General features: G+C 38.7%; 1 protein-coding gene across 1 annotated transcript in view; it reads left to right on the top strand.

Moving 5' to 3' along the window:
* The window catches only part of RYR2 (ryanodine receptor 2), a 753,483-nt gene that overhangs the window by 674,198 nt on the left and 65,702 nt on the right, over positions 1–13,583 (top strand). The window contains exons 81-84 of the mRNA XM_042960054.1: positions 1,202–1,301; positions 2,758–2,837; positions 6,350–6,426; positions 7,217–7,290. Coding sequence (XP_042815988.1) covers positions 1,202–1,301; positions 2,758–2,837; positions 6,350–6,426; positions 7,217–7,290 — 331 coding nt within the window. The remainder of the gene's footprint in view (positions 1–1,201; positions 1,302–2,757; positions 2,838–6,349; positions 6,427–7,216; positions 7,291–13,583) is intronic.

Genomic DNA, 13,583 nt, shown 5'->3' with positions numbered 1-13,583 from the left:
TTTGCCAGCCTCGGCGAGAACTCTCTGGTAACAGCATAAATGTCTGTGTTGGTTGCTTTTGATTTGAAGGTTTCTTTTTTTTTCATTTGTTTGAGCCCATTTCTTCCCCCCCTCCTCCTTTTAGTTTACTTTCTTTTTCATATTCTGTAACTAGCAAGCCTTCATTTTTTAAACCTCTTCCATCTTCCTGTGTCTATTTTCCGTACTTTGGATGGAAAGTTTATGGCAGCAAACTGTCACTCTGGCTACTTCTGCTGCGGCTCTTCCTGCTCTTAGGTCATATATGTTTTGGCCGTTGTGTTTATGGACATGATACTAATTGACTGTTTCATGTCCCATTGACTAAGCTTCTCTACCACGCCATTTGATGGACTCGCTGTCCTAGGGCTCTATGCAACTTCCATTTTGCAACTTATACTGCTTAGTTCCGTCTCAATTCTCCAGCGAACTGGATAGCTCAAGTGAATGATCCTACCAGTCTTGAACTTGCTGTGCCTTTATATTTTATTTTTATTTTCTTCTTTATGTTTTCAGTGGTAGTCTCAGTGGAAAAGAACCAAACCCCAGCCATTGCTCGAGCAGCACCATGCAGTATCGTTTGTTACCACCCGAGAATACAAAATATAAAGGCACATTGCTTCTTTTATTCTTGGGGGGGGGGGGGGGTGACCGGGGAGATGCGTATCCTAAGTCCGCTACTTAGTTGAAGCCTACCTTTTTTATTCATATCCGCTTTCAATTTCGCTTAAACTCCAACACGTCTCAGTTCATGTTTTCCTGTCATTTAGTGATAACTTGCAACTCGAGCCATTTGCTGAGCAGTATCAAGTTATGGCCATGGCATGGGAGATGATTAAAAACGTGACAGACTTCTGCACAAATGTATCGTTCAGAAAGTGCACGTTTCAGTGATGAAGTTCAGTACTTCAAAACTGTGATACAGGCTTTGGACTAATCCAACAATTAAAATTGAGAAAATCCATCCGGATAAGCCAGTACCAAAAGTATACCGAGAAAAATATAAAGGGCAAAACCGAGAGTTGAATATTGTTAACATCTGTTGAATAACATTGTTGGTGTTGAAATGGTCCATGATGTTGTCATAGAGCCCATACATGAAGAGATGACTGAAAATATGGTCTGTAGAAAGCTGCTGTGCTTCATGACAGCCGCAACATAAATGGTTGGGATTTGTGTTCAGGAAAAAGAAATGGAGAAGCAGAAGCTTCTGTACCAGCAAGCCAGGCTCCATGACCGCGGGGCTGCTGAGATGGTGCTACAGACCATCAGTGCCAGCAAAGGTGAGGCTCGCTGCTCCCCTCACACCCCTTCAGTCTCTCGGAGCACCCCTCTTTAACTCCTCCTGACTTATCTAGTCCCTGAATCTCTTGTTCATCCCTAGGTCAGGTGACTTCAGAAATGCAGGCTCTCATTAACCCAGTCCAATGTGGATTTTTTTTTTTCAGAATCTTATTCAAATATTTATTTTATTTCTGGTCCTTAAGTTTTGGAAATTCTGTCGTGACACAATAAATCAGGGGTGGGTCAATGTTTTCGGTGAGAGGCCAGATAGTAAATATTTTCGGCTTTCCTGGCCGTGGGTCTCTGTCACAACCCTTCGACTCTGCCATAGTAGCATGGAAGCAGCCAGAGACAATATGTAAACGAGCCGTGTGGCTGAGTTCTAATAAAACTTTATTAAACACCCCTCTCCCAGATCACTAAGGTATTTATTTCTCTTATTCTATTATTATTTCTATTTCTGTTATTTTTATTATTGTATTTCTAAGATAAGTAGAGGTGGATAATGTAAAAGTAAAATAGACTAAGGGTAGACAACTGGTTGGATTTAAATTTTTATCGTTATTGGGGCACCTGGCTGTCTCAGTCCATAGAGCATGTGACTCTTGATCTCAGCATTATGAGTTTGAGCCCCGTGTTGGGTGTAGAGATTACTAAAAATATAAATGAATAAATTTTGTCATTATTATTTGAGTGACTTACTTCAAATTAGGCAGTCATCCTAATAAAGCAATACTATAAACATAGTAAGATAAAAAGGGCTAAAATGAAAATTATAAAAGTTGTTCAAACATAATATGGAGGGGAGAGGGGGTACCTGGGAGGCTCAGTCAGTTGAGCACCTGACTCTTGATTTTGGCTTAGGTCATGATCCCAAGGTTGTGGGATTGAGCCCTGCATTGGAGCCTGCTTGGGATTCATTCATTGATTTCTCTCTCTCTCTCTCTCTCTTCTCTTCTCTCTCTCTTTTCTCTCTCTTTTCTCTCTCTCTTCCTTTGCCCCTCTCCTCTGCTTATGTGTGCTCTCTCTCAAATAATATATATATATATATATATATATATATATATATATATGGAGGAGAGAAGGAGAGAGAGGAATTTTCCTTAAAATTCTAGGTAGCCCTTATTTTTTCAATATTACTTTAATATGCACAATTAGTTTTAAATCTTGACAGTTTTAGGTGTATTTAAAAATAAGTTGTTTCTGTTTTTTCTTCAATGTCCTCATCTAGTTTCAATTCTTAGATAAATTCCACAAGATTGAGTAAAAACACTGCTGGCAAAATAAGCATTATTACTCGTTTAATATTTTTTGACTTGTAAGTCAGTCTGTCCTACTCCATTATACAGATTTGTAGGGGGGTGATATTAATTTTAAAAGTATACGTTTTGAGACAGAAATGGTTAATGAAGTGGGCGAAATGATATAAGGAACGCCATTTTTTATATTTTTAAGGTGATACTGGACCAATGGTAGCGGCGACTTTGAAACTTGGAATTGCAATCTTAAATGGCGGGAACTCCACAGTTCAGCAGGTAAGATCTTGAAGCCATCCACAGAATGTACTCTTCAAACAGAGGGACCCTCTTGTCATCCCATTGAGTTATTTTCGTCATCCTAAAAGCAATATTGGCTGTACAGTTTTTCATTTCTGTGTAAAATAATGCCTTTATTTCATGGCCATCAGTCCCAGCATTCAAACATGTAGATAGCACCCTGCCATGCGGGGCACTGACTCTCTTGAGAAGTCCTATCACATGGTGTGCAACCTGCATTTCATGTGAATTAGCATAAAATGGTTTGTTTTAATAGTGGGGGGAAAAGTTAATATTCTTACCTCAGGAGCCTAGTTGGGCGATATGTTTTACAGTGTTACATGTCTTACAAGTTGATTCTCAGGATTTTGTCGTATATTTGGTGAGAAGCCTATGTCTTGGTTAACATGGAAACAGAATACACTGTTTAAAATATTTTTTAGTTGTAATTATAGTCTCCCAGGGCATGAAAAAAACCTCTTCCCAGCCAAGTTTTGTAGCTATGTCCTGTTAAGAAGTTAGACATGATCTGGGCTGAATTTTAATGACTTCAACCAGTTACGACAAAGGGTATAATCTCTATATCCCACTGAAGGCCAAGGTCTGTGAGTTTGTTAGAATGTTTGAGTGATTTAAAAAACTCTCAGAAACAGGCTGTCACAGGCTCTGTACTGCACACCCCTGGGGACACTACTCACATGGCCTACAGTTGTGGCCGTGAGCTCAGAAAGAATTCTTACACTAATTGAAAAACAGCAAAACAAAACATGAGTTAAGCAGACCGTATTATTCTAAAACTAACATTGATCTCATATTTTTCTATACTGGCTTCTGTATGAGAAAAAACAGTTTATGAACATGGAACTAATAATTATTCTTTCTTGGGTAAGTTTTGGTGAGGCAGGGAAAGTGCTACCCTGTTGGAAGGAAAGGAAGGGAAGGCTAGTGAAAACCTTGGAATCTTTGACTTCAGGTTTCTGGGAGCCCCAGGATCATGACAATGGGACAGAGCCCTGTATATGTTCCCAGAAGATCTTTGAGTCTAAGGAAAGCAGAGAAAATTTGAAGGTTGCCTTTTGGGTTGGTGAAGTTTGGGACTAGGTTAAGTTGGCAACCCAGAATAGCTGAAAAATTCGTTTGTACACTTTTCTCAAATTGTGTACTCTATTTTTTTTCCTCCTGCAAATATAATCATATTTTTGGACTGGAGGAGTACGTAATGTCATCTGGGGTGCTTAACTTTTTCTTTTTAATGCCTCTGACAGCTTAGTGAAGCGTCTGGACTCCTCTTGGTTTGACTTTTTTAAATCACAAAGTAAAACGACACCGTTTCTAAGAGAAACCAAAAATACTGAAATATGATTTTCAGAGCATTGTAAACACATTTTTTAGTAAATTCATTTGTGCTTCTTTATGAACTCCTTAAATGAAAGATGTAGTACTTGGTCTAATTATTGAGAAGAAATGGTTCGTCCAGGTGATGTGAGATGAAAATCTCTGGAATTTCTATTGGTGACACCGTCAGAGTTATTGCTAATCTGACCCGTGTTTGTTGCTTACATTAATAGTTGAATGGAACGCTAAGTTTCCATCACAACTTCGTGAAAATAATGATGTCTTTTTTTTCCCCCATCCAATTTACAGATGTCCCGTTTTCATTTCTATAGTAAATGACTACATGATGTGAAAAAAAAGAAAATCTAAAGAAAATCTATTTAATCTATTTAATCTCCCCATAATAGTTAACAAATTCCCCTTGATTTATGTTTTACTTTAAAAGTTCTTAATGATGTAGCATTTAGATTCAGAAATCCTTGGAGTCAGAAGTAGCCGTGAGAAATCATATAATATATGCACTTCCTGTCTATACAGGCCTTTTCTTTTTTTCTGTAAACCTTCAGGTACATATTCTACCGCCCCGCTTTAATTCTCTGAGCTACATTGCTTGTGTTTAAAAGATCCAGGAATTAATAAGTGCTATACGTTTTATTAGACCAGTAAGTTATCACACTCCCCAGAAAATGGCTAGGTGTTTTGTGTTCCTATTTTTATGTATGTGTACATACATACATACATATGCATATACTGTGTGTATGTGTGTGTGTGTGCGTGTGCACAGCCTTGACATATTTGGTAGCTGTTAGTCAAATCTTGGGGGGAAAAATGACTACCAAAACTTACTGTTTGGCTAAGTCCCGTTCAGACAACACTGGTGATAGCAATTATTCACATCTATTCAAGATTCAGAGAAGAGCAGTATCTTTGTTTTCTTGAAACCTTTGGTGTGCCTTCTATCATTTTATCATCTTGTATGTGCTTCTTGTTTGAAACTTCCAACACTTACTTCATCCACATTGAAAATAGCTGTTTCATTTTAGTATATAATAATAAGTTAAGGGGCACCTGGGTGGCTCAGTTGCTTAAGCGTCTGACTTTGGCTCAGGTCATGATCTCAGGGTTCATGGGTTCGAGCCCCAGGTAGGGCTCTGTGCTCACAGCTCAGAGCCTGGAGCCTGCTTCCGACTCTCTGTCTCCCTCCCTCTGCCCCTCCTCTACTCGTGCTCTGTCTCTGTCTGTCAAAAGGAAATAAATGTTAAAACAAAAAACAAACCAACAACAACAAGAGTTAGGGGGGTGGAGCCATGTACTGGTTTAGCATTTTTTACGTTTGTGTTTCATCACAATTTTGGGCACAGAGACTGGACATCATTCTGACAAGAGAAGAAACATTTAGTGGTCAGATGATTGCTACCATTGCTTGGGTTTAGAGACCATGAAAATGGAAACTAAATTTCTGTCTTATACACATAGGTCTATAATAGACAAATCATGTCTTATAGACAGTAGCATATGGTAGTCACACCACATGGATTATAATGCCTTTTAAGAAACTCAGCTTTTGGGGCGCCTGGATGGCTCAGTCGGTTAAGCGGTCGACTTCCGTTTGGGTCATGATCTCGCGGTCTGTGAGTTCGAGCCCCGCGTCGAGCTCTGTGTTGACAGCTCAGAGCCTGGAGCCTGTTTCGGATTCTGTGTCTCCCTCTCTCTCTGCCCCTCCCCTGTTCATGCTCTGTGTCTCTCTGTCTCAAAAATAAATAAACATTAAAAAAAAAAATAAGGAACTCAGCTTTTGTATGGGAATCTCTGACTAGCATCCAGGTGGGCCTTCTTCCCAGTAAACTTGAACTAAGTGTCTACATCTTCACATCCTTAAAGATTGACTAGAAGAGTTGAGAGTATTATTTCCATGGATATTTATGGTGCTTATGATGTTTATGTAAAGCAGCTGTCTTGTTCCAAGCCACCTGTATATACTGCCGACACTGAAACGTGCAGCTATCTCATTTTGACGTTTTGGTCACCATGTCGTGGTAAAGATGACAGTCGTTTTCATATGCACTAATTTTTTAAAGTCTTTATTCCAGAACAAAAACCATGTTTTTGATGTTTCTTGCTTAACAAAAAATAAGCCTTGTGTTCAGTGGCCGTGTGGTTTGTATATTTACCCCTAGAAAATGCTTGACTATCTCAAGGAGAAGAAGGACGTGGGTTTCTTTCAGAGCCTTGCCGGCCTGATGCAGTCGTGCAGGTAAGCCCGCTCCTTCCTTGTTCCGGCTCTACTAAGTGGTTGTGTCTTTCAAGGTGTTTGTTTAACATTACTGACAGTAATTCTACACAGAATATTTTTTAGTGATTCAGTACACGTCAAAGTAGGACAATTGATGGTGCCTTCTTTCCTGCCTTGTTGTTAGGTGTTAGTAATGTCGTAATTGCTAACTTACTCAGCGTTAGTAATGTCTTTTAATAGTCTTCCCTATTCTTAAATAGGGACCTTGGAGAATTAACGTATATGCTGCACACTTGAAAATGAGCAGTGTGTGCATTTTAAAAGAGAAAAAGGGAAATTCTAATTAGTTTTCTTTGGGAGCTTGTGGACCACTTCTCATTTTCCCTAAACAAATGATCCCTAACCTCATTTATGGTCATCATTTTCTATTTTTTGCAGTATTTAAAATCACTCAGACAGCACCTGACAAAGGAATCTGACAGATAGTTAGTGTAATAAGCTATTCCTTCTGGGAAAACATGATTATTATAATTACATTTCAGTGTGTCTGCTAACATTACAATGTACTCCCGAAGTCGAAACCCATTAATGCCTTCTGTTTGCCTCGCCCACGGGTCATTTCATTGCAGGCCCTGGGGAGGGACTGGGCTGCTCCTGGGAAAATATGGTTGGTAGACATTGAATTGGGGTATGTCTTCAGTATATGTTAATATTTGGTTCACATTTCATGATATAGAACTTGTACACATTTGCTCTCCTGAAGAAAGAAAATTTTCTCGTCCTCTAAGCGTTTTCCTCCCTGCTATTGTAGCGTCCTCGACCTAAATGCATTTGAGCGGCAGAACAAAGCTGAAGGACTTGGAATGGTCACGGAAGAAGGATCAGGTATCAGTCACTTAAACTAAAAGGGTCACCTGTCCCCTCTCCCCCCCTTTCCCGAGATGAGTCAGTTACCAATTACCTTTGCAAAACAGAGAGATGTAGGGTTATTTTTACATGGCCAAAATGCTTATGTGACTCATTTAAAAGTTCACAATCGGGCACTCACTCAAATCATACCCAAAACCCAACTTTCCCAGTTGACTGTTAACTCCTTTGTTGTTCCAGACCTATTGTAATTGGCCTTTCCCCTAGTTGGTTAGTAGATCAAGATCCCTTACAAGAGAATCATCTGTGAAATTATAAAGCATATGGATGAACCAAATTAGAGGATATTGGACTTTTTTTGGCCACTTTGGCAAACTGCCAAATCTTCAGATTCCTTGGTCTCCTTAGGAAAGTGACACTTTGAGATCCTCCGATGGACCACTGTTCTGACAGTCTCCTCCCTTATAGCACAGATATCTTTGTATCTCATACATCCCTATGTCTTCACAAGTCCAAATTTGATGAAAGAAATTAAGGAGTAATTCTTAATGTTAAAATAATTCTGATCACTTAATTCACATGCACACAAATATAATGACTCACATAATCTTAGACTTTTTTCTCTGTAAATGTGTGTATAAACTAGAAAAATTAGTATATACTACAGTGAAAGCAGAAATAACTATTGCTGCACATTCATTTTTAGTATTAGGAAAAAAATCTTCAATATTTTTTGTCTCGATTTGTTTTTGTTCTTTTGTGTTTGACATTTTTTCAATTAATTTAGTTTCAATGAGGCCCTGTGTGTTGATCTGTTTTTGTTTGTTTGGTCTAGTTTGCAGTGGTCATATTATCAATGCATTAGTTTTGGCACATCGGATCTTTGATAAAACTAATCTTGTTGCAAAAACTAAATTTTTCTTTTTGCAAAAACTAAATTTTATCCTATCTGCCATTTGCAGTCTGCTTACCTTTCTGAAATATTCTAGAATTAACTAATCTCTCTTATTTCTGCATATTTTTGTGTTCACATTAGGTAAAAGGATTAGCTGCATATTTCTTACTGTTTTTTAAGAATTATCAATGATAGGGGCGCCTGGGTGGCTCAGTTGGTTAAGCGTCCGACTTCGGCTCACATCATGATCTCACAGTTCGTGAGTTCGAGCCCCATGTCGGGCTCTGTGCTGAAAACTCAGAGCCTGGAGCCTGCTTCGGATTCCCGTCTTCCTATGTCTGTCCCTCCCCCGCTTGCACTCTCTCTCTCTCTCTCTCAAAAGTAAAGAAACCCTGAAAAAAATGAAAAAAAATTTATCAGTTATACATATTCTAATGCTGCTGCTACACTACAGCTCCTGTGTGCTTTTATTTTCTTGTTGACATTTGAATGTATAGATTCCACCATCCAGAATTAGTCCTACAGTTACCTGTGTAAGCTACTTTTAAGAAAAAATTGCCAGCAGCACTGTAAACTTATTTAAATTTTCTGAAATGAATATCCAGCCAAATGTCTTGATGACTTAGGTTTATGTCAACAGTGAAAACACTGGCCCGAGGGCCCCATCCAGAGAGCTCAGAGCCCCTACAAATCTCAGAGCCCGTTACCTGCCTGCCTCTAGAGTCTCCAGGAAGCCTGGGCATCTCCCATTAGCTGTAAAGTGCCTAAAAGGGATGAATTCTCTGTCCAAAGTGGGACTTCCTGTCTCGGAGTTAGAAATCTGTTTCATTTTTCCCTGCAATTATTACCTGATGTTCCAGAGGCTCTGAACACAATTGCATTCATCATTCTTTGCCATTGTTCATATCCGCGCAGGAATAGTGGCTGTGCAAGGTTAGCTTTACAGGGTCTCCTACCCTTCGTCAACCAGCTACGGATTGGAATGACATTCGTGAGTCCCGAATCAGAAATAGCTGGGTGAGAATGACCATTCTGACGCGAGAATTAGTCACATCTGTCAGTAGGAGGTTGATTTGATTTGTTTATTCTTTTTCAACACACACAAATAATTGCCCAAACTGATTAACACGTTTTCTATTGTATTTCCTTACAAACAGCAAGACAAAACCAACATCTCAACTTATTTTTTCCCCGTTTCCTTTTCTTTCACCTGTAAATGTACTGACTGTCCTCCTTTCCTCAGCCATCACACATGAGCGTGGTAATTATTACAAATGATCTGCCTTTTATTTATTTGCTCCTTCATTTGTTATTAGCTTTGTGTACAGTCTTGACAGTGAAAGTTTTTTTGTGCATTTTTTTTTCCCTTTGGTAGACTGTTGAACGAATAGATGATTTAATTTCCATCATTATGCATCCTTTTATTTATAGAACTTATATACCAAGCTTTCCTTTTTCTCTCCATGAGGATGTTCAGTTATGAACATATTAGACAAAAAGGGTCAAGAATTTAAGTTACGTTTTCGGATTTGTTTCGTTCTGTTTCGTTCATTTAAAAAAAAATTCTGACGGACCCAGTGTTTGCAACTGTCGTGTAAACGAATGAACCATAGATGTGTGCAGTAGTCTCTCTGTGGCGTTTCTGTCTCGGACGTTCTGTGGCTTTATGGCTGCACCAATGGGTGCATGGGAAATCAGTGGTGATCCAGGGGCACTGTGTCCTGCTGAGTCTCCTCTTGGCCAGCGGGTTCTGCCAGTTCCCTCCCAATTATTGAGAGATCTACAGAGTTTTTTTCTATTCCTTTGAAAACATCACACGTTAAAAACCTTCCTAACGTAAAAACTGTGTTTTCATTCTTGAGACCCAATTTGAAGAAGCAGCAGCAAACTAATAACAAAGTTGGCATTGGTATTTCAAAGAGGTTTCTAAAAGGCATTATAGGCAGTGGTAATAAAAGAGGGATGAGATTTTTGAGGAGTACCTAGAACGTCAGCACGGCTTTAGAGATTAAATTGTGCTCTCTCAGTACACACTCTTGCCTTAAGCAGGATGCCTATTAGAACACGTGACGGCAATTCATTCACTCTGTGAATAATCATACTACCTCCCAGATTAAGAATACCTACAGCAACTCTATCTTCTGGCATATTTAAACAACTTCTGTGACAGGCCCATTTTTTTACGGGTCTACAGAAGTCAAGAAGAGTTTGTACCCTCATAAGGAGAGGGAAAATCAATCATCCCTCTCAGAATTCATAGAGAAAGCTGAAAACTCCCCATCTGTTAGTGATGTTGTAGCTTTAAAGCCTGAGACCCATGCAGTTTAATAAACTCAACACTGGGAAGACAATCTGATGAGTTAAATTTTCTGCATCCCAACCACCTGTCTCTAATAGGCTACACCTCTTCCTGATGATGATAAAATGGCTGTAAATTATATAGCCATGGAAAATGTCTAACTTAAATGCAACTTTTTGAAACCTACAACCACCAGTAAGGTATTGTCCCCAGTTTATAGGTATGGGGACTGAGGGGTGGAAAGGCTACATGGTTTGTCCAGGATCACACAGTGAAGTGACAGGGTCAAGACTGAAATGCTGGCTCTCTGCCTCCCACTGTTACCAATTTCATGAGCCAATCCCTTAGCCCCATCTTTTAATACCTTCCGGGGGCTTATTTTATATTCACCATATCAGCTTAGGTGGTATTTTTTGCTTCTTATTGCTTTTTTACTCTCTTTAAAGACACAAATCTCTTGCCAGTCTTTACATTTACTGTTGAAGTTTTAAAATCACTTTGGAACTTTTATGGTTTTATATGATATTCCTAAACCGGTATTGAGATACCATTAGGAAATATGTGCCTTTTTGAGGTTTGTATATAAGGATTTCATGCGATTTAATATTTATTCCTGTTCCTACCATTGTTACTGCCATGAAAGTTTGCCAATATTTCTGTCCCTTCTTAGTAAATTTCTCCCTTTCCTGCAAAAGCCTGGACTTCCCATTTGTTAAAAAAAAAAACGCAGTTTTCTTTGGCAAGTGTGTTGTTAGACTTGTGATGTGTTCAATGTTGTCTTCTCTGCATAATTTTTTAATCACGTGTTTTCTTTTAACGTATAATGAAGTTCAAAACCAAAAACCTTATGAATATTTAAAATTTCATTCCATCCTTGGATTTTTTTTTTCTCAGAACCATTTAACCTCATTACTAAGTCATTATGAGCTTGAAAGTGCAATTTTTCTTCTTTTCCACTTCTTGGAGTGTTGTAGAAGATACTTCATTTTATTTTTTGATCATTTTGTAGCAGCCCTGGACTTCATCAACAAGATGAAATTTTGAAGCTGATACAGTCCTCAGAATTTTTTTTTAATTTTTTTGAACATTTTATATAAAACAACTAACATTTCACCTTTCTAAATTTCCATCTGCACTTGGTAATGCGCTGAATTGAGGTTCTTACTCGGGATATTTATACTGACCTCATCAAATTTGTATGAAAATGCAGCCAAAGAATTAATTGTTAATTAGTCACAATAATTTACACAATCTCTAAGCATTGGCTATCCTAATTTTTTGTTAGTATTTTAGTGCTTAATTGTTTACTGTCTATCTCCCATCCCAGATTTGCAAAGTCTGACTCAGGTGTAGTTCAGCTTAGCTCTCAGTTCTGACTACACTGCTGTGCCATTCCTCTGGATCAACCTTCTTTTTGAGGAAAGCATGTGATACTAGTTCATGGCACTAAATAAATTCTCCTAACATCCTTGTACAGTTTTTAAACATTGAAGCACTAATTGAAATTTGAGTGGCTATTATGTGCTAGACCTTGTCCTAGGCATTGGCGTTCTTTACGGACTCAGTGTTATGTAGATAGACTTGTAAACAAATAACTTCAGAACCCATGAGCTATGTGTTTTGAGTGAACTGAGTTGAAGTACTTGTCTGCCAGGCTGATGGGTTAAGTTTCACAACAGAAGTAACATATGGCCTGAAGTAGGCGTTTCCCTGGTAGATGAGAAAGGCGTTGGATATTCCAATGAAAGGGAACCGCATATGCAAAGCTTGAGGTACAAAGCATCACGAAGAACATTACTGACCTAGGGTGGTTGAAGAGACATGAACAGACTAGAGGCTGGAAAGATAGTTGGTGGGAGGCTGTGAAAGGCCTTTTGTGCCATGCCAAAGAATTCATACTTTCTTTCTGAGGCCATGAAGAGCCACTACGTAAGTAACACTTCAGTAGTGTTGTGTGTCGTGTGATGGTGTACCTGGCATTAAGTCCTAACGTACCTTGTTCAAGCCAGTAACATTAAAGCGAACAGATTTCTCATTTCTCAGTAATGCTAGTATGCTAACTAAACACTGAGTCCTCTAACATTAGCAGCATGATTTCCTTCATGGAAGTTGGGGAGCTTTGTGGTTATATCTGATGATAGAGTGAGGGGATTTTGAGAGTAGATTTTTCTCAACTGCTGTTAAAGGAGTCCATCTTTTTGTTGGGAGTGTTTTATGATTGGATTGCCGGCAACTGTCGTTGTAGGCAACAGTGTTTAAGATGGGCATTGCAGCCGGAAGGGAGGGAGATCAGTTAGGATGTTGGTTAATGGAATGGATAAAGAACAGTAAGGATTTCAGTTAGAGTAATGGGAGCTCAAAGGCATTAAGACGTTATAAGAGAAATAATCTGAGGATCACATTTGAAAGCAAAGGTATGTTTCCCTCCATAACTAACATGTGCTTTAATTCTGTTATCCATGGGACATACCTAATTTATTTCACACAGTGGTCATTTTTATTGTCTTGGGATCTGAAATAGGAATGCATTTTATGCACTCATGTCACATTGAGTACATGGAATATGTAGATTATTTATCACACCCCACAGCCCATTGAAAGTCTTTATTTTAGAAACCTAGGTCTTTTGAACCTGTGCCTTCCTATCATTGAAAATTCACTTTTATTCCTATTGTGCTTTGCATGTTTCAAAGCAAATGTACTTGTCTGAGCCAATTTTATTCTCCGAACAACCCTTTGAAAGTAAGGGGGTGAGGAGATCGTTAATTCCCATATCAAAGTGATGCAACAAAGGCTCAGAAAGGTGAATTGACTTTCCCAAAGCCACATATCTAGAAAATGGTTTTCTTTGGGTTCTAAAATTGATAAAAAAACAAGTAGGAGTTCACAGTTTAACTAACATATAGTACATGTAGTCGGAGGTTGTTAGCCAAAGATCTGATCAGTTACTGATGTGAACTTTGTGATCCAGAAAGACCACTTGGTATTGAAATGACCTTTTTATTGCCTATCTCTTCCATTAGACTGTGAACTTCTTTGAGTTAGGGCTTGTGTCCATTAGTCATAATTATACGCCCAGGTTCTCACAAGGTGCCTTCCATGTAGGAGACAATTAAT

The sequence above is a fragment of the Panthera tigris genome, chromosome D2 (assembly GCF_018350195.1).
Source record: "Panthera tigris isolate Pti1 chromosome D2, P.tigris_Pti1_mat1.1, whole genome shotgun sequence".
NCBI lineage: Eukaryota > Metazoa > Chordata > Mammalia > Carnivora > Felidae > Panthera > Panthera tigris.
The sequence above is the reverse complement of the archived record's forward strand: the minus strand, read 5'-3'. Positions and strand labels throughout refer to the sequence as shown.